At 49.1% G+C, this 24,050-nt stretch overlaps 7 protein-coding genes across 7 annotated transcripts; 3 read left to right on the top strand and 4 right to left on the bottom strand.

Moving 5' to 3' along the window:
* Positions 1-1,542: 1,542 nt before the first annotated feature.
* On the top strand, positions 1,543-2,757 carry F4817DRAFT_313956 (uncharacterized protein; the record flags this gene model as incomplete). The annotated part of the gene is made up of 2 exons (XM_049300327.1): positions 1,543-2,432; positions 2,565-2,757. 2 exons carry the CDS (start codon positions 1,543-1,545, stop codon positions 2,755-2,757), a joined length of 1,083 nt encoding a protein of 360 aa, XP_049161140.1.
* A 521-nt stretch (positions 2,758-3,278) lies between these two features.
* F4817DRAFT_331546 (multidrug efflux transporter AcrB transmembrane domain-containing protein) lies at positions 3,279-7,563 on the bottom strand. The gene is made up of 2 exons (XM_049302536.1): positions 7,141-7,563; positions 3,279-7,034 (listed from the first exon to the last, which is right to left on the bottom strand). The coding sequence occupies exons 1-2, from the start codon at positions 7,399-7,401 to the stop codon at positions 3,471-3,473; spliced, it is 3,825 nt and encodes a 1,274-aa protein (XP_049161139.1). The 5' UTR covers positions 7,402-7,563; the 3' UTR covers positions 3,279-3,470.
* Positions 7,564-7,941: 378 nt separating this feature from the next.
* Positions 7,942-12,632, bottom strand: F4817DRAFT_357467 (uncharacterized protein; the record flags this gene model as incomplete). Its single annotated transcript, XM_049305923.1, has 5 exons — positions 7,942-8,267; positions 8,364-9,884; positions 10,955-12,022; positions 12,078-12,507; positions 12,570-12,632. 5 exons carry the CDS (start codon positions 12,630-12,632, stop codon positions 7,942-7,944), a joined length of 3,408 nt encoding a protein of 1,135 aa, XP_049161138.1.
* A 2,372-nt stretch (positions 12,633-15,004) lies between these two features.
* On the top strand, positions 15,005-16,871 carry F4817DRAFT_35646 (uncharacterized protein). Its single transcript, XM_049305795.1, has 2 exons — positions 15,005-16,078; positions 16,136-16,871. The coding sequence occupies exons 1-2, from the start codon at positions 15,107-15,109 to the stop codon at positions 16,736-16,738; spliced, it is 1,575 nt and encodes a 524-aa protein (XP_049161137.1). The 5' UTR covers positions 15,005-15,106; the 3' UTR covers positions 16,739-16,871.
* On the bottom strand, positions 16,839-18,292 carry F4817DRAFT_331539 (Caleosin-domain-containing protein). Its single transcript, XM_049302535.1, has 2 exons — positions 18,188-18,292; positions 16,839-18,118 (listed from the first exon to the last, which is right to left on the bottom strand). Exon 2 carries the CDS (start codon positions 17,720-17,722, stop codon positions 16,997-16,999), a length of 726 nt encoding a protein of 241 aa, XP_049161136.1. The 5' UTR covers positions 17,723-18,118; positions 18,188-18,292; the 3' UTR covers positions 16,839-16,996.
* A 17-nt stretch (positions 18,293-18,309) lies between these two features.
* F4817DRAFT_35463 (uncharacterized protein) lies at positions 18,310-19,805 on the top strand. Its single transcript, XM_049305551.1, has one exon. The coding sequence runs from the start codon at positions 18,896-18,898 to the stop codon at positions 19,583-19,585; it is 690 nt and encodes a 229-aa protein (XP_049161135.1). The 5' UTR covers positions 18,310-18,895; the 3' UTR covers positions 19,586-19,805.
* A 1,983-nt stretch (positions 19,806-21,788) lies between these two features.
* F4817DRAFT_363724 (putative vivid protein) lies at positions 21,789-22,954 on the bottom strand (the record flags this gene model as incomplete). The annotated part of the gene is made up of 3 exons (XM_049306671.1): positions 21,789-22,608; positions 22,664-22,798; positions 22,916-22,954. 3 exons carry the CDS (start codon positions 22,952-22,954, stop codon positions 22,198-22,200), a joined length of 585 nt encoding a protein of 194 aa, XP_049161134.1. The 3' UTR covers positions 21,789-22,197.
* Positions 22,955-24,050: the final 1,096 nt, after the last annotated feature.

Here is a 24,050-nt window from a genome sequence, read left to right as displayed (position 1 = left end):
TAGGTTACGTCGGTTGGGAAAACTTGGTATAGGGTAGGTATGTGCTAAGTTGGTGGGATTATGGGGACTATGTATAAACTTTTTTTTATTGTTATTGAGAGTGGGAGAGGTATGTGCATATACTATTTTCGGTAAGCAGGTATACAGGTATACTAGTTGTGAAGCCTTGGTTAAGCTTATAGAAGAGTTTAAGGGCATTGAAACATTTCATACATTTGACTATACCTAGTTATACTGTGTATAGGCAATGTTATTGATCATATAAAGTATATTTTGACCTTGAAGAAAGAGTCAATTATAGTTTTGTAGTTGCGAGTTTAGAGAGGCCTTACGCCTGGTTTCTGATTAGGTACTTTGTAACTATTCACTATTCTAGGGACAATTACGAATTCGAAATGTTCAATGCCCCCTTTTCCAAGGCCTCCTCGTATTCCCCGTTCTTGGACGTCTTCCTTGCTATCAAAGTTTTAGGGTCAGTTCGCCGGTGGATAAATCGTACGAGCGAACATGTCCGGATTGTGTTGTGGGATGTCGGGCGCTGGCTGTTGAGCGATGGGATCGGGTTGGCTTGACTGAATATGAACCGTGAAGTGTGGATTCGATTGCTATGAGGTTTTGCCACTCTCGAGGCCTCATAGATAGGTAGATAGGGAACCCGTCTTTTTATCAAAAGTGGCAATATGTATATGTCCGGGTGAAGCCTCGAGCGTACCTAATGTAGTAGCGTATAGGCGAATTCCTACCCAAACCGCCCGGTTGAGATATCATTAGCACGAACAACATTATAGTGAGTCCCTATAGTTAGACCATATTTCGCAATATAACTTTCACTAGTATCTACCTGTCTAAGTTTCTTAGCTCTGAGAACGCTTCAACAAAGATCAGTGCTAGTATTCTCATCTGACGAGAAATGGTCTGTCAAGATAGGATTAGCAGCCCACATGATCTTTCGAGGCGTTATGTTTCTATATGTACCTAATGTATCAAGGCATGGTTAGAGTTTGTGTTTGTTAGTCATACTTTCCAACCGTATAGTTGTAGTTTCCTAGGAAGTGACTATGCGTAGGTTTCTCTATAGGCCAGGCACGCTAATGTGATACTCTCCTTCCCTCGTACTAGACAAAGTGTATAATATAAATATCCACTCCCCTCTCCTCTACTTTGTGCTTTCTTCTCCCTTTCTTACTGCACTGCTTTTATTAACCATTTCCCACAAACCATTTCCCATAAACCATTTCCCATAAACCATTTCCCATAAACCATAAGTACTCTCACTACTTTCGCATATTATGCCTCACACCGACTACCTCGAGGTTGCAGCTCACGCTCTCCTGGTCTTTATCATGGTTACTTTGGTGGCTTACTGGATAGTATTTATTATCGTCGTCATCTGTTGTATCTTACAGACTATGAAAGGCAACCCCGAAAACACCGGCGAACCCAGGTAGCTAGTCAGCTGGTTCCCAACCCTCTCTGCCTTTGATGGATCCTTTGATGGATCTTCCCCCTGACGGCAGGTGGCAGAAAGTATGCCCGCACGGAATGCCTGCGAATTTCGTGTCTGTGGTCAGAACTGGATCTGACCGAGCCTCTTGTTGCGACGAGTGCCGCTTAGACCTCAGCAAGATATCGCAGAGTGGCTCCGAGGTCAGTCACTGTATGACCAGATTCGCACAAGAATACCTAAACGACCGTCCCCAGTTCCAACAGGAAGTTCTGCGCGTGGCCAGCGAGGTGGGTGAGATGGCATATACCGCGGAGAGCAGCAGAGAGCAGCTTGATCGCGAGGAATACAAGATGAAAACCCGTATGGCAGCTGCGCGTCATCGTCTACTGCTGGTATCGCCCGGCACGACTTATCCTCAGCCTGGGTCCTCGTCGACGCTTAATAACGCCGGTCCGTACGGCACCGACACTGTCACCAGCAGTGGCGTTCGATTGCCGTCAATAATACCGACGGATTTCCGGTGCCCAAGGTCTGCGTCGCTAGAATACCGGCCGGGAACCCCAACGCGTCGTAGGCCAACCCCGATGGAACACAGGACGTCTGTTTATCCCCATGTCCCCCTCTCTCGTTCACCTTACCCCAGGTCTCCTTGCCTCAACGCCCATGCTAGATATCCAAATTCTAGCTTCACCAATCTCCCGTGGATTACCCACGACGCTCTTATTCCCACACAACCTGCCGAGCCCCAGGCCGAGCCTCAGGGAGCCAAGCCACGGGAACCGGATGAGTCGGTCCAATTGGAAACTCCGCCGAGTACCCCGGCCAAGGAGGACAGCCGTAATGGATGGGGTAACGGTGACTTTCGGGGCTTTGGTAACGGCAATGGTCAGGGCCACGAAGGTATCACCTACTACAGGAACGGCGACGTACTGCCAACGCAACCGCCGGTGAGTCCTGCGGCGAGTCCTGCGGCGGTTCTAGCGAGGTAGGTTTCAGCCCATGTACCCCATATCGTCTCAACCCCCTATCCCACAGCTTCACCCCCAAAGTCAATATCCTAGATCCGCAACTCATCCCTTCCTAATACATAGAAAACCTCAACTTACCATTCTTCTAGCAACAGCAACAGCAGTACCAGCAGCAACAGCAGCCGCCCCAGCCCCAGCCCGAACCCCAGCACCGGCCCCAGTACCGGTCATGGCGCAGTACATGGGAAAACTAGTCAACCCGATAATCACCAGCCCATTCCTACCCGTCTCTTCTCCTACTTGTCAATTCCTACCGCAGCCGCTACTAGTTCGAGTCCCTAAACCACTTTATCCCCGGTAATAGTTGCCAATCACGGTCCGACAGCATCATCACCACCACGGCAACCAAGCCTTGGTTAGGTTGGTCGGCAGATGATATGATCAAGGAGGAAAAAAACCTATAAAAACTTATAAAAAAGAAAACCCACGACAAAAAAATCTCTTAGCTGGTATTTCGCTGGTCTTTGATTTTTCTGGATATCCCGAGCCTGAAGTTCCGAGTCACACACACAGCAATCCGAATTCGCAAAATTTCCTTGAGGGTGGTTGGTCTGAGTGCTTTTCCTTATTACCTAGGGGTGTTTGAAATGACAAGTCAGATACGGCAGCTTTCTTTAAAGCACCCTAGACTGGCTTGGTTATTTGGCGGAGTTTGGAATCATACGAGTCGTTGCTCTGGTTTCTAAAGTTAATCCTGTAAAGGTTAGCCATAAAATACAAAGAAAATTTTGTATATAAATATCGGTCTTGTAGGTTTTCTTCAAATTTGCTCGTGACATGACGTAGAAAGGGGACGAGGTAACTGGTCTCAAGCAAAACTTCCATGTTGTTCTACATATTAGCCTAACATCTTTCAATTATTTTTCAATTATTATACAGAACGCTACCCGAAATTCAAACCAATCTGCTAGTTCCTGTTACCCTGAGAAGATATGCTTAGCTCTGTAAATTAATCCTACCCGTATCTTACTTGCGGTTATATATCTATTTTTAATTTATTCGTCATCTTCGCCATCCTCGCCAGAATCGCTGTCGTCCGGGTTGTTGATTACGCTGTACCACCGTCTGCTCGCTAGGTCTTCAGCGAGGCCTCCCTCACTCTCTGGGTCAACGTAGCCCTCCCCGCCGACTAGCGAAAGGGCGACCGGCAAGAAGATAAGGGCGTGCGTAGCCGCGAACACGACGAGCGCGAGCCATACCCGGAAGTAGTAGATCTCGAAGATCTTGGATCGAGTAAAGGCCAGAACGCAGACACCTAGTAGTTTTGTAATGGTGATACCGCTAAAGACCGACCCGCCGACATTGACGAGCGCCGTCCAGGCTCGGGCATCGCGGCCGCGGAAACGGTTCTTAGCACGTTCCATGACGGATCCTGACGGGAACATGAAGGCGCGGGCGATGTGGGCGCAGAATTCGACAGCGATACCGACGCAGATAATCAAGTTTACAAGCGAAACAGCGTTGAGCGAGACGTTGAAGGCTGCCATCGCGCCAATAATATCCACGACAGTCATAACGACAGTCAGGGTGACAACAAGTGCCGTCACAATAGAACCTAGGAGGATAGAGGAAACGACGAATATGATAGCCACCGCAGAGCCAAGGAGTGTGGCGGTTAAGTTGACGATACTAGCATACTGGTCGAAGAAGACGTAAAAGACGCTGTAGGGGAATATTTCGACTCCCGTATTTGCGCTGACTTCGTTTGCAATACGGCGAGCCGACGCGTAAGCATTGATGAAGTCGTCTTGGCTACGAAGAGGCTTGTGCATCGTGCGGAAATGACTCGCAGGAATAGTAAGCTTTTCATCGTCGACAACAACAGCTTGACTATAGGAAGCCTGGCCAGCTAGAGGGCACGTGTCGGTGGTCGGGGAATGTAACCATTCTTGTAGGTAATGGACGAACTCATCACCTTCAGGCATGCCGTTGAGGGTAATGTTCCAGGCTGGATCCCGATTGGCAAAGCAAGACCGGCGGCCATCTTTGCAGCAGTTCTCAAAGTCGGGATTCAACCAGAGGAAGAAATCGTCAAGCCAACTAGCAGTCGGGGAGGATATATAAGACACATCGGGCCGTTTCCGCTCCTGTTCGAGCACATTTGTGAGCGATAGCTGCTCACACGTCGTAAAGCGAGAGCAAAGTTCTCTCTGTCCAGCGCGCTGGGTCACGTTCACGCCTTTGGTAACAAAGTAAACGGGCGGGCCAGTATCCAGGTAATTGTACATGTCATTGAAGTAATCAATGAGATAAGAATCGTCGGGTAAAGCGACTCGCTGGTCTAATCCAAGTTGAACATATGGAATCAAAGCAACACCAGCAGCAAGCAGGCCGAGGAAAATGGCGACAACGAGAACTTTGACCTTCTTACCGAGTAAGGTAGGCGCGTAGTACTTTCGAATAAATTGTTGTAACCAGCTCTCGTCCGGTACATCGTACGGGCGAGGGCCGTTGGAGCCGTTCCTGCCGCTGAGATGAACGCGGGCTGCCTTGACCTGAACACAAGGGAAGCAATCTGCTCTATTATCTTCGGTCCTCATCTGGTTATAAGACAAGATAGATATAAAGAGCGTCATCTGGAGTAAAGCATTGATGAATACCGCACCTGCAGCATAGACGGCAAAGTTTCGCACAGCGGGCATTCCAACGAACGCACCGAGAGCAAAAGAGACCGTTTCTGTAATCCCCGAAAAGAGGATGGAAGGGCCCATCCGCCCAAGTGCCCTGGCTATCCTCTCTTCAACCATTGCGTCTGGGTGGCTTATGTTGACACGCTCGAACTCATGAACAATTAAGAAGATATTGTCCACTCCGACAGCCAAGACGATGAAGGGGATGACTTCGGCGATGATGAGTGTGGCCTTAACACCCGCCCATGAGAATAGACCAATTGAAGAGGTGATAGACATCAAGACAATCAAGATGCCAACGAGGCCAAGCGTGAACTTGCTTTGGACCAAGGCCACAGCTGGGTTCCTTATCAGCTCGCGAATAGTCATACTGCTCGAACCCAAGGCAATGGAAGCGTATAAAAACATTACGAGATAACTGATAACGATGATTGTCGCATCCGAATTGGTAGATTTGTTTAGTTCTTCCTCCAAACTGACCTCCGTAGAGAAGGAAAGGCGTAAACCGCGATCCGCCGCTTCTTTTTGAGCTTCTAGGAGCCGATTCTTCAAGGACTGTTCCCAATCCATAGCGTGAGAAAGTTCAGGGCTACCCTCAGGGTGATTGTTAACAACCCAAGTCACTGTGAAGGCACGCGCCTCGGTAATATTCTCCATGCCATCGTAGCCACCTACGATCATATTTGGCTCTATTGGCTGTCCAAAATCGGGTCGGCAGTTAACAGGAGACTCGGCACATTCTCTAAATTGGGGTTTCCAATTCTTTGTGCCGTCGAAATAGATAGTCGGGGACTGCACAACACAAGCAGGACCAGTCGGCTTTAAGCACACGTCTTGAAAAGTGGTACCAAAGTCTTTGCCCTTGAGTTGCTTGACACTTGCCTCAACTTCTGACCACCATGTTAATGTCTCATAGCTGAGTACTGGTCCAGGGCCGGATGCTTGAGTGTCATTCACTACAAAAACCTTCTGTGCGCGGTAGAATGCTCCAAAATTTTCGTCGAAGAATGCCTTCTCCTGAGCTGCCGCCGAGTCTGGGCTGACCCATAACCTTGCTGGTTCCCTTTCTACTGCGAATCTGATCCAGCCAAGACTGAGGACGATGACCACTAGTAGACTGCTAAATATTGTAATGCCTGGGAACCTTGCGCAAAGATGACCCAGCTTGCTAAAGGCGGTATCACACCAACTGTTGATGGCGTAATTCCTCTGGGGCCGATCCAACATGGCTCCGTTACGAACAAGGTCGCCCTCATCTTCATCGTCGCTGGGTTCAGCAGCTTGAAGTAAATGGAGACGTTCGCTTCGCCGCTGCGCATGCTTCATCCAAGCTACGTGACCGACCAGTGCGGCGATAAGTGTAAATAGTAGCACACCATAAGTGAATATCGAGGCAAACGACAAGCAGGGGAGGACACCGACCCGACAAGATCCCGATTGCTCCACGTCCGGAAGTTCCGGACATACGGCGGGGCAATCGACACACGAACATCGGAAATTCGGATCTTCATCGTTGCACTTCTTCGGTTTCATCTCCCTCGGTGCCATGCTCGGCTCGGAATACTCGGTGGGGAAGTTGATCTGGAAAGGCGACCCAATAGCCTTCTCATCACCCAGAAACTTCAATAACTGGGTGTAGTTCTTTGCGCCGCCGCCGATGAAGTCTATAGCCTTGGAATTCGAAGCGCCAAACTTCACCTCCTTACAGCTATCATAGAAACCTTGACCATACTCTTCAGACACCAGGTGGTCCACCTCGGCGGTCAAAGTTTTTCCGTTCTTCTCGAGCGTCTTGGTCACGTTGATAAATAAGGATTGGTCAGGGGAACAGGTAAAGGTGCAGAACAAGTTGTAGAAGTTGTCCTTGCACGCAGGACAGGAGCCGATAATCTGGTTTGGAGTGGACATTTCGGACTTGAGCGCTTGGAGCTACATGGCTGTTAGTAAGTAGCGCCTTTATCTCTCTACATCTACGCATATACGTATATAATTACGAGAACATAGTAGTGATAATGGGATAGGCATGCAAACGCACCTGGTCAGCACTGCAGCAGACCTTGCTGTCTTTCCATTTGGGACCACATAGGGATTCAATTTCTTTGGAAAACTCCGGGTCGGGAGTCGTAGCTAGTCCGTTATCAACACAGGGCACCTGTTTTCCGAAGAAACTCTTCTTTCCACAGTGGCCTCGTATGGCGCAACGTCCAGCTTCATGTTTAGGCGTATAGAGCTCACCTGCCGCGGCGGTGCTGACTAGCAGCAGAACGCCGGCGACGAGGTTAGATATTCGAGCCATGGCGATGCTCTACTATTCTGCGCAACAGATTAGTAGCACCATGGGTGTGGGGTACCTTAATACGTTAAAAGATTTGATGAAGGGATTGATATGAGAAAGTTGTTGATGATGGAGAAGATGGAAGCTACAAGCTCCTAAGACGGATGCATCACATGAGTTGGCCTGCACTTGTCTGCGTCATCAAATGCTAGCCCCGTGCTACCCCAGGCGGCCCTGCATCCCATGTCTTGGCGTGGCTTAAAACGGTGGCCAAATACCGCATTATGCAAAGATATACCTACATGCATAAGTGGCTCGAGCTGAGGGGCTTTCCTTACGGGTAGTTCAGGGGAACCGACCAATTAAAAAGTAAGATTCTTGTATAAGTTCTCTCAACAATTTACACTTACTCATCCGTCGTATACTCTAAACCCAATCACAGCATATATATCATGGTTATTGGCGGTATATTAGTAAAGAACTTAAGATACCTTGTTCAGTATCTCCCTATTCAGCCATATATATCTCACCAATCCTTTACATCAACCCGCGAAACTCTCCTCAATACTCAAAGCTTTCATAAACCACCTCCTCGCCCTCCGTCCACTTCAACAACTGCATAGTCATCTCCGGACCCGCACACAAATAATACTTCCTCCGTCCCTTCTCGCCCTCCGCCAACACATCGCCAGTCCCTATCCTCCGCTCTATCACTTCCGCGCCAAGCCCTCGTATTGTAGATATAATAGCCCGCTCCCTCTCGCCTATCCTCCCAGTGACGAAGAGCTTAGTCGCGTTTCCGAGGCCGCTTGTCTTCTCCAGCACGTCTGCTGCTAGAGGCACATCTTCGCCTTTCATACTCCAGAGTAGCTTGAGTTCATTTCCTTCTCCCGTGGCTTTTAGAATACTAGCACCCTGTGCCATCAACGGCGTGATTCCCACGCCTGCAGCAACGAACACACTTGTATTTTCATCCCCTTTACCATTCCCCGTCGGTAATCTAAACCCTTCCGCGCCGCCGAACCCCATCACCGGGATTTGAAGCAGGACCCTTATGTTCCAGCGCTCCAGCAACGTCGTCGTCGGACCGTGTCTCCTAACCGTGATCTCAAGCTCCGGTTCCGTATCCTCCTTCATATACCCCTCTTCATCCACGACCCCAGCGTCTATGGGCCTACTAACCGTGAATGTGCGCACGAAGTCGTCGTTCAGACTCTGCGGGTCCTCGTCCCGCATGTGCGAGTATCCCATATCTAGCTCTTCGCTGAAGTCCAACGTGACGTGCTGCCCAGGATGCCAAGCTTTCAACCGCTTTCTTATAACATCCTTTGCCCCTGAGGTAGTAAGCTTAAACACGTATCTCGAAATCGTTGGTGTTAGCCTCTCCCGAGTGACCAGCCTTGCTGTAGCAGTAGCGTCACTGCTTGAATCCGCCGCAGGATTATTAGATCCCTTCTCGCATGTCAATCGCCGGACGGTTGGGTTATACGGCGAGTAATCGATAACCTCGCCCCTGAACGATAAACCCTCTCGCACAAACCGAGCTTCCACAACTTCAACACGTATAGCTAACTTCGCACGCGGCATTACCACAGCTGCTACTTCGCCAACCAAGATCGCCGCGTTCCCCGTCAGGTATAACACGTCGCCTGTTTCAAAGTCCGGGACCACGATGCCGACAGCTGGGTCATTATGGATATTTCCCAGCGTCTGGTATAATCGATTACCAGAGTATTCCGGGTAGACCAATGCAGCACCACCCGCACTCTCATCTCTATTCCTTAGCACACGTACGAACCCCGGCGGGCCGCCGCGGATATTCACGTCCATGCTCTTAGTGCCATGTTTGCTCGCGATGAAAAATAGGTCCGCTTTGTCTAGCAACTTGATCGCCGCCTGGGGTAGCGGGACGCCGGTTCCCTTGCTTACAAGCTGTGGTGAAGGTACGCGAGGTGAGATGCGTTTCTTATTGATGTATTTCGGGCAATTCCCCAAAGCCTCATCAACGCGGAACGCAAGTTGCAAGTCCGCAACACCGGGCGTTGTCTTTGTCGCAGTGCCAACGGCCATTACGCCGGCAAGTTTAACTCTGTCTCTTGTCTCGGGATCGATCGACAGACCCGCCATCAGCTTACCTCCTTCCGGTTTGACGACTGCATCGTTGACGATCTGTCTTCCATCTCCAAGCCCCCCCTCCTCTCTTTCCCCCTTACCATCCTCAACGGCAAGCAACTCCCTAACAACCGGATCCCACGCCTCCCCCACCGTCGCCCTAACCCCCAACACACTCCTAGCCACCGGTTGAGCAAACCCCTTCTCACCTCCCCACACGCTAGCCCACGGCCTACCCTGCCGATCCAGCGTCCCGACCGCCACGAGCGGCGAAATCGCGACGCGGTATCCGAGCTGCGGTGGTAGGCTATGATGCGTTGGGTTCTCGCGGTGCGACACGCGCAGCAGCTTATGAACTGCCTGTTCGCCGGGGTGGAAACTCGAGTCGAGGGCTATAAGTTGAGCCATTGGTGTCAACCTAACTTAACCTGACAGTCTGCGTAGATACAATACAATATAGGTATATCTTTATATATATAGCGAGTCGTCGAGCGCAAGAACAAAAAGACAGTCAAGTAAGAAACCCTCTTAAGCAATCCAACTCAACTCAGAGAACGACCCTAACTTAATATAGAAGTGCGTTCGTAATAGTCCAGGAAGAATTACTGATTCCCATACCTGAACCTGACTAATAACTAACCTAGACGGCTATTATAAAAATAACATTCGCCTTAACTTCTATCTGCCAAGGCTCTACGTAGAGAAACTACATGTTGGGTATGCATAATACCCTCCGTAATCCCCGGAAACAAGGATTCTGTGACGCCATCACGGCGAGCGTATAAATCCCGTTGGAGAAGCAGCCTATGAAAAGGCGTAGGTTATTATGTAAGTAATCAAAAGGGCGCGCCGGGGAATTAGCGTTAACATTCAAACCCCTAGAAAGCGAGGGTGCAAAAGAACTAACCTAGGTAATTAGAAACATCGAGCCTATCACCAGCAAAGAAAGCAATACACGCGCGCACACAAAGGCCGAGGAATATCCGTAGTATAGGTTAAACTAGTAGCCGTAGCCACTCAACAGAATGCCAGCAAATAGCGGTTATGTATAATACATCGAGTCTCATTATTTAAAAATCATCGGATTTGCCTCTGAACGCCACTTTGTCCGGACGCTTCCTAAACGCGACGGCCTTCTGCCTATTCACACCAGCCCCAAACCATGATCAGGGATATACCATCGACGTTATTTGCGTAAGTGGTATGATATTAGGGTATCCACGTCTATCCCACCCCCCTGCGTAACCGTCATTCAGCAATGAATACTACTAGTATCTTGGAAAATCACGCTGTGATTCCAAATCACTGCCATAATTATATCCCTGGCTCGTATCCCTCTGGTGACTCGGAGCCATTGCAGGGCGCTGCCCGTAATATCCATCCTGCTGCCGGGGCGGCATCGGTGCTGTCATATTCCGCTGTGGTGGCATTCTCTGTCCAGAGGGCATAGGATTCGTGATACTACGAGGGGGTGGGTAAGGTTGGCCACCGTAGGATGGTGGCCCATTCGAAGGCGGCCCGCGGTTCGAATAAACGGATGGAGCTGGACTAGAGCGTCCACCCATTTGGTTAAACGGACGGGGCACGGGCGCGGGTCGGCGATAACCGTCCATTGGAGACGAGGTATCCGGCGAATACGTAGACGGGCTTGCAGCATATCCGGCACCGAATCCGCTCCCGTTAGTCTGCACCCGGACGGGTTGGGGACCAGGTCCGAAACTCCTATTTGAGGCTGCAGTTCCCGGACGCGCAGGCGGCTGGAAGTTGGCCATGTCAATTTGCGGTAGAGTTGGCGCGGGAGATGCCGATCGATCAAAGCCCATTCCAGCTGCATTGCCCACCAAGGGAGTTCGCGAAGAAAAGCTGGATGCTGAGGCATTCGTACCCATTGTTCCCTGTCGTGATGGTGCTGGTCGCTTCTGATCCCAGGAATTAAGTTCAATGCTATGCTGCGAACCAGGTCGAGAGGTATATGCAGGCAAGGTAGCCATGGTGTCGTTACGATTGAGCATAGGCATATCCGGGAGTTTATCTTCGGTACCGTCGTCCATGAAAGTCGGTATGGTGGGTAAGGTCGCTTGCCGTCCAAGGGGCGGCTTTTCACCGGCCTTCTTCGCCGCCCTAAACTCGGCCCTCGCCCGGTCTCGCTCTTCCTTGGCGATAGCCTTATTGACTTTGACCGTCACGATTTTTGTCAATCGTTTATTGACCTTCCGCTCACAGTAACCGTGAAGTCCACCGTCCTGTCGGGGGATATAATGCCAGAGGAAGAACACGTAAAATAGAGTCGCGGCGAGTAGAAAAAGTACAGAAAAAACCCAGACGATCAACGTGAACACCATACCCGATAGGATCACCACCTGCTGCTTGTTTTCATCGGCGAGATGTTGGAGTTTACCAAAGAATGTCCCGAGCGTGCTCTGCACCGAAGAAACATCGGTCGGAATGAGATTCGAGTTGTAAACAGAGTACAAGGTCAGAGCATTGACAACTTGTCGCGGTCCGGAGCAGAATATGACTCGAATCCAGGCTAAGGCTAGGTCAGCAGCTTACTTCTTGCTGCGTTTGCGAATATCGATACTTACATTGGAAGTTGAAATACGTAAAGAGCGCGACGTATTCAGCACCTTTCCTGGACTTGGTCAATTCGGCGAAGACAAGAAAGCGCCTCCATCCTTGACCCTTCCCGAGCCGGACGCTTTCTAAGCGCACGGCGAGATTGTCAAGATAGCATTCGGCTACACTTCCTCGCTTCATGACCCTCATGGCGCGAATATGTTCGAACGCCAAGTTAACGACAGAGGCGATGATGCAAATCGAAAAGATCCATTTCGATACGTCGAACGAGACAAGCTGAGTAGGTTCAATACTAGACGACCAGGTATCGAAAGCTAACAGATTGATGGCGGTAAAGGTATCAACACCATAAACGGCCAGGGATATAATAAGAGAAAAGTAAAGGTAAGCGTAGGCGAAGGGAGTGAAACATGACGTTGACTTGAAGTCTTTCAGACTCTACAGAGCGAAGTCGTTAGCATAAAATCCGACAAGTGAACGTGCACCTAGAGGGAACCTACAATAGCATCCCACTTCTGTTCAGGACGGATTTCCGCCTGTTTTCGACCTCGAATGCAGCCCATCTTGCTATATGTGAAGTTGCTATGACAAGAACCTGCCCACCCGAGTGTGGGAAACTAACAAAACGAAGGGGATGGGGTATCAAAATGTTGCCAATCAAGGGATTGGCTTCGAAGAAAAGAAGGTAAGTGAATGTAATTGAAGTCGTGACACCCTCGAAACGAATACTGATCCGTCGTCAATCAATTGTCAATTGTTCAATCGGACCCGCCGTATTGCATAGTCGTCGCTCCTCGCCCGCGAAGTAATCGACCGCGCTCTCGAATCAGAAGGAGAGCTTAAGCTCGTAGGGCGTCAAGAAAAGACTTGAAAAGAGAATGAAATCCCGGAAGGGTTGTTCGTAAGAGAGAGACGAACGTCGTCCTAAGACAAGGAGGCGTTGGAAATGATATCCGTCCGTAATGATAGGTCTCAGCGCACTAGCGGAGAGATATGCCAGACATACTAGTGGGTATCCGAAAATGCGGGAGGCCGCTATCGCGGTCTCATTGCAGTCGAAGATTAGGTATTCTTGGACTGCGGGTTTGACGGTTCGCTATTCGTTTGGAAATGGAAGTGGTCCAAGGAATGATCCGAGTAATGTCTCAGTTTGGTTGAATCTCCAGTGCCGAAAGGTCAGAGTGGAATGACAAACTAATCAAGGCGTGGGCGACTAAAGAGCACAGGTCCAACGTTGGCTGGTGTCGCTGGGCTTTGTTTGATCGACTCCCAGGGCACAATGGAGTATCAAAGACGGAATTGGGTGAAACGTGGACTAAGTGGGTATCTCGGTGATAGTGATAAAAGAGAGTGGGAAGTGGTGGATGATGAGAACCACAACACTTGATAGCCTATTGAACGAATGTCGTTGTGTTATTGTCCTCGGAAGACTTCTTTTGTTAGGTAAGATTGAGGGACAAAGTGGCTTGGTCAATTGACATTTGCGACCGAACAAAGGATTGCGAAAAGGGGAGGAGGGCAAGGCCTCGGGAGGGGGGGCTTGGTTGGTTCCTGGGTTAGAAGAGGGGGGAGTGAAATCGGGTCGACCGTTTTGGCGGTTTGAGATTGCGCGAAGACAACAGATGTACCTGCGTACAGATTTATCAACTCGATCGCTAATTGGACCTCTTACCCCAGTCATGCAAGGTACGGACACTAAATTCAGATTAGCGCTAGACCCCTGTGGCTCCTTGGGGCTCCCTGGGCTCCTTGGCTTCCTTTCGTCAGTTTGAAAATGCTTGTCTACCAAAGAGCGGGGGCAAGTGGTGGACCCTCTTCAGCGACTGCACTCTGCACACTGCAGGAAATAAATGTACGTACAGCGGCTTTGTAACCCTGATAGAAATTACCTACCAACCGCCAATTAATAACTGCCCAATTTAAAGGAAACATGAAACATTGAAACGTCGTGCATTTATTTTAGACTGCTCTGATTGTTTACATTTTCTATATAGGCGGCTAAAATCCTTTACCGACCGTTACTAACCTACGAAATTGCAATATGCGTGAATTGATTTATGTTTTGCCCTACGCGATCATCTGGCGTCGGGTCGGTTCAAATTCTCACAGCCAACGGAACGGATAGCTCCAATTTAACTACCTAAAAAGCCCGATATCTACGCGCTTCTACGGTGGATTCCTCTACGGTGGACTATAGTCTCAGCTACATTACAATATCAACGAATCCTTAGATCAGATCTTCAAATAGGGCGGCAGGACCCTTCTTGGCGTTCGTTTTCGTCAGGTGGTCGGGTTATGTATATCTTCTCATTCGCATCCTCCGCAAGTCTGTCTGCTGTCTGCGGATATGTCGGATTCCAATCACGAACACGCATTATTGTATACGGCTTTCCACCTACTACCTGTCGAGACAGGTCACACTCTATATAAGGAAGGGTCGAGTAACATATTAAAATATAAAGACACTCAATAAGCCCTGCTATTATTCTAGTGAGTAATGGTCCAGTCACTAACCGATAACAAGGCCATAGCAGTTAGTATCTAGGTAAGATTAAATATATTGTTATTCCGAGTTGAAGGAAGAAAAGCAATCAAGTTTAATGGAAAACTACACACATACCTACCTATAAGTAGGAAAAGGCTTCGTCACTATCCTCTACCACGGCCGTGATAATACATGAACTCTCTATGAGCTACGAGTTGAATACCTAATATACACCACGCATGCATTGGTTTATCAAGAGTCTGCAATGTGATATTAGACCTACGGAATGAACAATGGACGCTGTTGGAACCAACTATTTGTGGGAGAACCGAAGGTCTCTGGACGAATCTGTCTTTGGAATGTAGTCTTTTCCTTATACGGATGTGAGGAACAAAGGCATTAGAAGGTACCAGCATTCCAAAAGAATCGGCCTCGACACACCTCTACATCCAAGTTAAGGTCTTCGTAGTCAAAACCATAATTATCATCCTTCTTACACCGGGTAGTCTTTTTCTTAGTTTGAATAACGATTCGCTAATAACCATCATCACCATGGAGTTCACAAGCCCATACGATGATTATCAGAGAGCTTTAGATTATGACTTCCACACCGAGCTCGCTCCCGGTGTCTGGACGCTCTGCAAGAAACTTGACAGGACGACACTTTTGGCTCATGATATCACTGATATGTTGGCTACGACGGACTTGGACTCGGACTCGGAATCAGACTCAGGCTCAGGTTCAGGTTCAGGCTCAGACTCAGGCTCAGACTCAGGCTCGAAAAGTCCTGCAAAGAAAGGGTTAGGTTTCCTATTAAGCTCGGATGGGGCCAACTTGCTCCAAGAAGTCAAGGCTATCATAAACCACGAGAACCTAATATGCCTGCGGGACTGGTTCTCTATTGCAATGCTGAAGCCCAAATCGAGAGACTACCAAAAACGAACCTTTATCGTCTGGGATAATTGCGACGCCGGAACCTTGGAAAACCTTTTGGTCGAAGAATATGACAAGTACAAACCAGACCAGGAGACCGATGACAGTACATCGTCTCCCGACACCGAAGATGAAACATCCGACACCGATACCAAAATGACCGATGTCGATGTCTATGTCAATAAAACGGATAAACCAAAGAAGTTCTTACCGGAATCCCTATGCTGGCATGTGCTTACTTCAGTCTTGAAGGCCCTGGCGTGGTTACATGACGGTAGTCCAGAAGTCGTCCGTATAGGTCCCAATAAATACGGTATGGATCCCACTCCGGACTGGAATCCTGCTCTACACCGGGATATCACTCCAGCCAACATACAATTCCAACAGCCTAGACGCAAAGAGACGTACGGGCAGTGCAAGCTAGGCAACTATGGCAGTTTATACTTATCGAATCATCATAACGGAGACGGCAAGTCCAGAGTCGAACGGGTCAGGGGCAAGGCCTTGGTTCCGCGAAAGGGGGATGTTAGCACATTATTAGATGACCTCATCCAGCAAGATGATCGATATGGTTATACTTATAAGGAACAGGCAAGTCTTCGAGATTCATATGCCTCCTTTCGAGATGTTTACTAACCGCATCGCTAGCCGGACCAGCCTTACACTATAATCAGTGAGTGGAGGGCGTTTGGCGAGATCATGCAGGCGATGATGATACCTCCCTCGGGAACAAAAACAAACGTAAACGATCACATCCAAAATGTAACCAAGCACGGAGTAAGGTATAACCTCGAAGGCGCGGATTACTCGGTTGGGTTGAAGAACGTGATAATCAGGATGATGACGCTCAACCCAGACGAGAAGTCAGAGGATGGCAAATACCTTTACCCAAACCGAGATACCCTAACCTCGCACCTATGCGTAGAAGCCTTCGAGAGGCACAGACGGTGGAGAGTTTCCACCGACGAGGGCCGAGAGCTAATCACCGTCGAGTCTCAACAAGCCCAGCAAACTGCCGAAGACACAAAAGCGAAGGCCGAGATATGGGACGCAACCGTGGAAATGAACCGGATTGTGGATAAACTGCAAATGGAAAAGGGGCCCTGGCGTTTCGACGATCATGAGGATGATGAATTGGATGGTCTCGAAGATTCGGGCTTTACCTTCCAGGACTTGGCGAATGACGATGACGAGAGGCCGTATCGTCTTAGCGAAATTCCGCCCGATGACAATTGGGACTTTGATCCGTAGACTTATGGATGGATAGCTTTTAACGTCACTGAAGCCTGGAGGGTTGGTAGATCACTATGAGGGACGCTGGTTGGAGGATGGACTGAGTCAAATTTCGCGAAGGGGCACATTATAACTTAATTCACTCATAAGAATACAACATCCTATACCTTAAACGAGCAATTTTCTGTGGTGATGGCCTACTTAGCCTAGTAATAGTCTTAGATACGATCGAAAACCTTGTGTATTATTCAATCTATAACTACCTAGTCAATTTAACTAGGTAGCTTTCTTGGCCTGCGTTTCCCAACTCTTCCAAGTCCCATGAAGCCACAAGCTCTGTACAAAGTCGTGAACTCCGTAGCCTTTCTGCCAGCCATCCCCCTTAGCCCTCTCCTCGCTTATCTTCCAGAACAACGTGCCCTCATAGCACGCTCTCAGATCATCCTTCCAGACCCGGCCATCCTTCTGCAGCAAAAGCCACGTCGTCCAGACCTCCATGAACGCAAAGCACCAGCCCGCCGGATCGGCCGCGCACCGGTCCCTACTCAGCAGCAACCTCAGGTCGTCCACGTCGAGCCCGCCGACGCCGGACGTGTCGAAGCGCGCGAACATGCGGTCGAACCGGTCCGGGCTGAAGGTCCCGTCGAAGTCGTACACGCCCGAGTCGGAGCCGTGCTTCGCCTTGTGGATGTCGTTGACGTAGATGCGCAGGAACGGGTCGGGAATCCACGAGTGGCCTAGCCGCGTGGGGTAGGAGAAGAAGACGGGGATGAGGAGCGAGCCCAGGGAGAAGAGCATGCAGAAGCCTAGGTCGCGGAATCCGTTGTATACGTCTAGCGGCCAGATGACTCCGTCGTTGTCGGGGTCGAAGAATGCGATGTGCTGTTGCAGGGTAGATGGGGTGTTCTTCAAGGACGATTTGGAAGTTCCTCTATTCGCTAGTGATGGGCGGCTGTTTGTATCACTATGAAGAGGGGGCGAGGTGGTAGTAGTGTCCGCCATGAGATTGTAAGCTTAACTTGTAGTCTTCGCTTATACTGTGAAGTTTCGTTATTGTCGAAGATCTAGAAATCTACCGTATAGACTTATCGTAGCCCGAGGTTGAATTATTATTTACAACACCGGGGAACTGAAAAAAAGATATTGAGATATATTGTTCGTTGTTTTTCCAGGGTTGAGTGAATTTGGACCCCAGGCTCAACTGTTGGACGATAGGTAATGCAGCTCGCCGGAACAGCTGCATCTATTTATGCCTTGTGAAGCCCTGCCGGCCGGGAATTACGAGGAATAGACGTCATCAGTAGGTCAAGTATCAATTACATGTCTTAGACGACACCGTTTCTCTAGGCTCAATTCAAGACCACTGACTCTCCTTCTAGCTGCTATTTTGAATCATTCCTAAAACATGAAGATGGTAGGTTAATGTGAGTATAAATGAACGTTTCTTGGATAATATAATTAACCTACCTACCTATACATCTTCTTGAACTCGAGAACTATATACATCAATCACGTGAATCGGTCTATAGAGTCTTTTCTCAGAGTTCACCTTTATTTATACTGTCAACTTCGGTTTGAGTTGATCTACCTCCTTTAATAAACTAGCATTCGCCCAAGCACGAGGAGATGCAATACGCTAGATGCCATACCGCACGAGGAAGGAGTTCGGTAGGTGAGTTGTTAGCAGGATAGGGAAGATGCTAGGAGATGGATGCAATTCAACCTTATCTTATCACGCTAGAAACGGCCGAGGTTCGCTATAAGTACAGCGCTGGGCGCTCGGACCATGCAAGTACTAAGTCATAAGCCCCTGACGCCGGCTACATACCAACCAACCAACCAACCAACCAACCCTCGACGTCACCTAACCCAACCAACCTTCTGCCACCATCGCGACGATGATCATAGTCAAGTGAGCAAACAAACAGACAGCGCTACAATCCAACTCGAGCATCCAAAACAAACAAACAAACAGCGAAAAGCTATTAATCTCGCAGCCTCGCTCCAGTCAATGAGAAAATCAGCGTAGATAGCGCCGGCGCGCCGTCGTCTTTCCACGGCTATAATTACAACTTCCCACTTTCGTTATATCCCCCCTCCCCCCCAAGGTCCCCCCCAAAGTCCGCACGTGAGATCGCACAACGTACAACAACAACAACAACACCACCACCCACGATGCCCAACCAACAGCCCTCCTCCCCCACGCCCTCCCTCCTCCTCACAAAGCGCCTAACCGCCTTCCTCAGCGCCAACCTCGGTCCCCAGGTCCACACCGCAGTCCTAACGACTCTCTCCGGCAAGCTCCTCGCGCACGCGTCACCCCACTCCGTCGGCACCCTGCGCACGCAATGCACCGTCGCCGCCTCCGTGTGGGCGCTGTATTCGACGCCCGAGACCGTCGCCGAGGCCTTGCCCCAGTCTCAACGTGCACAGTCCACATCCCCCTCGCCAGTACCGCATCCGACGCCTAGCGCTGTGACGATACAACTCGTGGCCGGTGTCATGGTTATCCGACGGCTGCGCTGCGGCCTGCTGTTCGTGTGTATTGGCCCGAGTGCGGGTGCCGAGGGGGCGGGAGGTGATTACGTCACGCATACGCCGGCGCGAACGGTGCCCCCCGCTCAACAGCAGCAGTCGAATTCAAACGAGCCGCATCCTGCGACGCCGCTTGGATCGCCGTCGGAGGTCGAAAGCGTGGTTAGTGCCGGAGCTGCGACGACGGCGAGTATTGCGACTACGACTAGCGTTGCGGCTACGGCGGTGGTGGCTACGCGGCGACAGGCGGAGGAGCTGGCGCGCTGGCTGGATGATAAGCTAGGCTCGTTGGGGACTCTCGAAGAGGGATTGGGAGTCGAGACGAGATAAGAAGGTGCGGTTTTAATGAACGGTTATTCTACGAGATTCAGGTTCGGGCCCTTGGAATTAGGGACCACGGATCTTCGTGTTATGGATCGGCTATGAAGATTCAGCGCACTCCGTAGCAAGGAGAAGCGTATGGGCTAGAGGGAGCTACGTGATTATTAAGACTCGTCTGAGGGACGGTCTTCTAAGTTGGATGTGGTAATGGCATAGGGCTCGGATACAGATGAAAGCTTTGCGATAGTCGTTTAGCTCCCTCGTGTAAAGTCGAGGGCTCTGGATCTTGACGAAGTATGTCGCGTCTTATATGTAAGGCAAGGAAGGACATGGTGGGGATAGGCAGCTGGAGAGGATCGGGGCATGGTAATTAAAATCGTCGACCTTGCACGGCTCGGGGCGGAACGGGAGTTCCGCTTGGGTGTGCTGTCCGTAAGGGTCCTGTTTATTAGATGTTGTTTCTCAGGAATAAAAGATACCAATGTTGTAGGGATATTAGGCTAATAGAGGTGTTCACGATTCTCTTAAGATGAGACCTGCCCTTGGAGGGAGTAGAGTAACTAAGTCTGTTTATAGTTGTTGACTTATTAAACGATATGATATTATGTACACGCCTAATCGGGTCGTAATGTAGCTTACATGTACTAGCTCTTACAACGAAGATAGACGAGTCTTTGAAGAGTGTCATAGCCGTGTACTATTGCTTAGGGGAGTAATAGTTGTCGAGAGATTAAGCATCGGGGTTACAGCAATCACCAATGTCTTAAATATAACTTGCATATTCCAGTCTAGCCTGATGTACTATTACGACCTCGATTCATCACGAACAATACCATTAGATTTCACACTCTAACGAGTATTCCGCATAATACCTACAGCCAGCTCGTCCCAGGCGTAGACGCCCATCGCGAATAGTAGTAGAATTAACATACGAACACAGAAGCTCCAGGACATTTACACATAAATCCTCAATATTACTACCGACGTAGGTAGACAATATACAGAACCAAGCCCCTTTACGCCCTTTACGCAGGCCCAATAAGTAAACGAGAAAACTAGCTACATTAGGTACTAAGCCAATAATCCACCCTGCCTCATGCAACTAGACAAGTAGCATACTAAGACAACACCCATCTGCATCACGTATGCTCAAGAGAAAAGAAACCCAAACGGAACAAGCCAACATCCCCTCTCCAACAAGCCCCTCTCGCCACCGCCGCCATCACCGGCAGGAATAAACACACACACGCAAACACACATACCAATAAAGAAGACCCTTCCTTCCTTCCTTCCTTATCCCCACCGGTTCCGTCATGTCAGTACGGGAGAGTCTCAGCGCAAAGCACAATTCCTAGCCGAATCCCCGAAAAAAAAGGGAAAAAAAGAAAGAAAGCAAGCAATGCAAGTCACGCTCCGATGGGGACGGCCTGCCTACGGTAGGGCGATCGGGGAAAGATAACGGGTGAGCAGGAGTGGGTAAGGATGCCACGCTACCTGCATTAGGGAGGTAGGGGTGGTAGGTAGTCAGTTGTTCGTATTCGACAACTCGGCTTTTGTTAGGGCTTCCGGTAAGATCCCTCCCCTCTCTTATTACTGCTTGCTAACTCGTATGTATGTATGTATGTATGTATGTATGTATGTATGTATGTATGGATGGATGGATGGATGGAAAGCTAGATAATGCTGTGGTTTCGATTGACGTAATGTGTTGTTGTTATGTTATCGCTGCGTGTGTATAGGGAGGGAGGGAGGAAGGGAGGGAGAGAGGAGTGTGCATGCGTGCATGGTATGCCCAGACGAAAGGACGAAAGGTGGGTGCTGGCTCAGATACTATCGGTCTGACTACAGCTAACCCGCAGGAGCCCCGGTTTGAGTGAGGACACGATATGCTAGGAAGGAAGGCTACCCCAACTAGCTGTGTTTTGTTTGCTAGGTCAAGAATTTCCTTTGTCAAAGGGGCCTTTCGCTTTCTAGTAGTATATGGCATCGAAGTTATTTACACCCACTAAACTGATTATCGTACGATATATAATAGAGAGTATATGGGAATTTGTCTAGTTGTTAACAATAATAATATACTTGACTGGTGTGTACTGTTGAGCCTTTACATTCCCATGGGGAATATAGTAACATCATTTGAGCACCTAAGGAGCAGTAGACAGGCTAGGTAATACAAAAATCCAGCTATTCCACAATATCTCACCCAGACCAAGCTGTTGTATGTATATATGTATATATATGTAAACTACCTAGGTCCAAATATGTGAATAACCTCATTCCGTCGAAAGTAAAAACCATTCATTCGTAACTTCATATATAGTCCTCACCCCCCCCCCCCCTCTCAAATAATCTTCAAACGCGATTCCATGAATCCCATCGACAGCATGCCCATGCCAGTCCCGTGATATAGAAAAAATGGGTATCAGATGCAGATTAGATGCCTAGAAGCAGAAAATATGCCTGGCGACGGAAAAAAAAAACGCGATGCTGGTGCCTGGTAGCGTGGTTTAACGACGGGGTATCATACTTCAAGTTCGAAAACATTCGCTCCCTAACGCCCTCTTCCTTCTTGTCCCCCTCCTCCCCTTTGTATTTGTTACGTTGAAATCAGGCTGGTAGTTTCACCATGTCTTTTCAGCCAAAAAGCCCACCGAGTACCGCGGCGTCTGACTCTCCCAGTGCACCGGGATCATGGTCAACACGTTGACGAATCTATCCCCGTTCTTCTTGAAGTTGACAACCTCGACTGCCAGTTCATCGTTCGCTTCAACGGATCGCCGCATCGTTTTGAGAACCTCCTTGTTCACATGTTTCCGAGTTGATTGTTTTCGGACTCTCCCGCCTGGCGCTTGGAGGAACCGACAGTTCAGCCCGATCACCTCGGAATGCGAGTAGCCGGTTAGCTCGGTGAAGGGATCTGAGGCGTAGACTATGGGGTAGTCTTGTTGCTGGAGATCGCACATGATAAGGGCGCAGGAAGCATCGATGGGGCCGAGTTCGACGACAGGGTTTGGTCTTGTCATGACTTGTATCTTTGCCGTGTTAGAGAACTTGATATCTGCAGGAGATGCTTGTATAGGTGCTTACGAGTATGTTCATAATATCAAAGCCACTCGGGGCATAGAGTCCTGGATAGATTATACCATCGTGTACAGTATCTTTTGGATCTATTGCAACGCTGTCCGATCCTCCTGTAAATGCTCCATTGTCCTGGTATCGGTACTGTATCGTTAAAAGTACGTCAGCGGTTGGCCTGGTATGACGCTATCCGGCAAGTAATATAAATACTGCCTAATAGCTTGCAGTAGAAATAACTAGAAAGGGAATGTGGTGACATACTTGCAACGCACTCTCTTCCCAAGAGTTCATGATGGTCATTGTGAGATGGTATTTATTGGTGAGAGTATGGTTTTGTAAGTCCAAGCGTATCCCGAGAAGGTTGGATCCTTATAACGAGAGAGAGAGACGCGGCGGGTAGACAAGCTTATAACATAGAATCCTAGGATAAATCTCCACCGTAACTTAAAACAGCCTAGTTGTAGTAACGTTTAGCTAAGGATGCTGTTCCTTGGAGCTTATAGGGTGCGGCGACGATGTTCTGCTATATTTAAACGACGAGATAGCTGGGACTTGGTAGTGGATAGAGACGATTATGTACCATCTGACTCGACTTATGTCTCACGCTGATGTATGGCTTTGGATCTTGGTTTGGATAGTAAAAGAGGTAGGTATGAAAGATGTCTTACTAAACTGACCGCGCGTGATGGTTCGTATCGAGGAGAATCGGACGTTGAGTTGCAAGCGGGCAGAACTGCATGTTCTAGTCCATTCGGCAAACAGAGGTTACCGATAGTACGGACAGAGTACTGGTAATAGGCTATTCAGATGCGCCTCTGTTGGATGATCGTCACCATCCCGTGTCATAGCTCTGATCGAGCATGATCGAGCATCATAAAGGCCCCATCTTTGAGCTACAGGGCCCCGCTGCCGGAACGGTTTAAAGCATCCCACGGTTGACGGGAACGCAATTACCTAGAATCTATTCTAATTCGGGAAAAAAGGGAAAAACGGGAAAAACGGGAAAAACGGGAAAACCAGTCTACCTAATTACAGTTTCGCGCATCTGCGATCAGAATCCTAAAATCCGATGGTTCAAAGTTATCCAATTGTTCAGTTTCACACCCTTTGTCTTAAGTCTCAGATCTCATGCTCCATGCTTGAGCCCCCTTTAGACACGCTTCTTAGACAAGCTCGTTGCTATTACTGTATTACATAGGAGAAATGGCTTGTTCTTAGTGGCAGACAACCTCGGAGACAATACGTTCTACATCGCACAACATCAAAGGCCCACCATAACCCATAAACGATTATTGTGCCAATATATTAACTATTCGAGCATGGCATCCGTTAGGCTAACCGCGTAAAAGCCTCGACCGGTCTGGGGGAGGCTCTTAGGGCGGATGGCGATGTGGTA

The sequence above is a fragment of the Daldinia loculata genome, assembly GCF_022478755.1.
Source record: "Daldinia loculata strain CBS 113971 unplaced genomic scaffold F4817scaffold_12, whole genome shotgun sequence".
Lineage (NCBI taxonomy): Eukaryota > Fungi > Ascomycota > Sordariomycetes > Xylariales > Hypoxylaceae > Daldinia > Daldinia loculata.
This window is presented reverse-complemented; position numbering and strand designations above follow the sequence as displayed.

Excerpts from the sequence above, each read along its gene's own strand:
- F4817DRAFT_331546 (XM_049302536.1), bottom strand. The coding sequence starts at position 7,401 with ATGGCTCGAATATCTAACCTCGTCGCCGGCGTTCTGCTGCTAGTCAGC. Across the intron at positions 7,035-7,140 it reads TCTGCTGCAGTGCTGACCAG|CTCCAAGCGCTCAAGTCCGA; the intron begins GTGCGTTTGCAT and ends ACAGCCATGTAG.
- F4817DRAFT_35646 (XM_049305795.1), top strand. The coding sequence starts at position 15,107 with ATGGAGTTCACAAGCCCATACGATGATTATCAGAGAGCTTTAGATTAT. Across the intron at positions 16,079-16,135 it reads GTTATACTTATAAGGAACAG|CCGGACCAGCCTTACACTAT; the intron begins GCAAGTCTTCGA and ends CCGCATCGCTAG.
- F4817DRAFT_331539 (XM_049302535.1), bottom strand. The coding sequence starts at position 17,722 with ATGGCGGACACTACTACCACCTCGCCCCCTCTTCATAGTGATACAAAC.
- F4817DRAFT_35463 (XM_049305551.1), top strand. The coding sequence starts at position 18,896 with ATGCCCAACCAACAGCCCTCCTCCCCCACGCCCTCCCTCCTCCTCACA.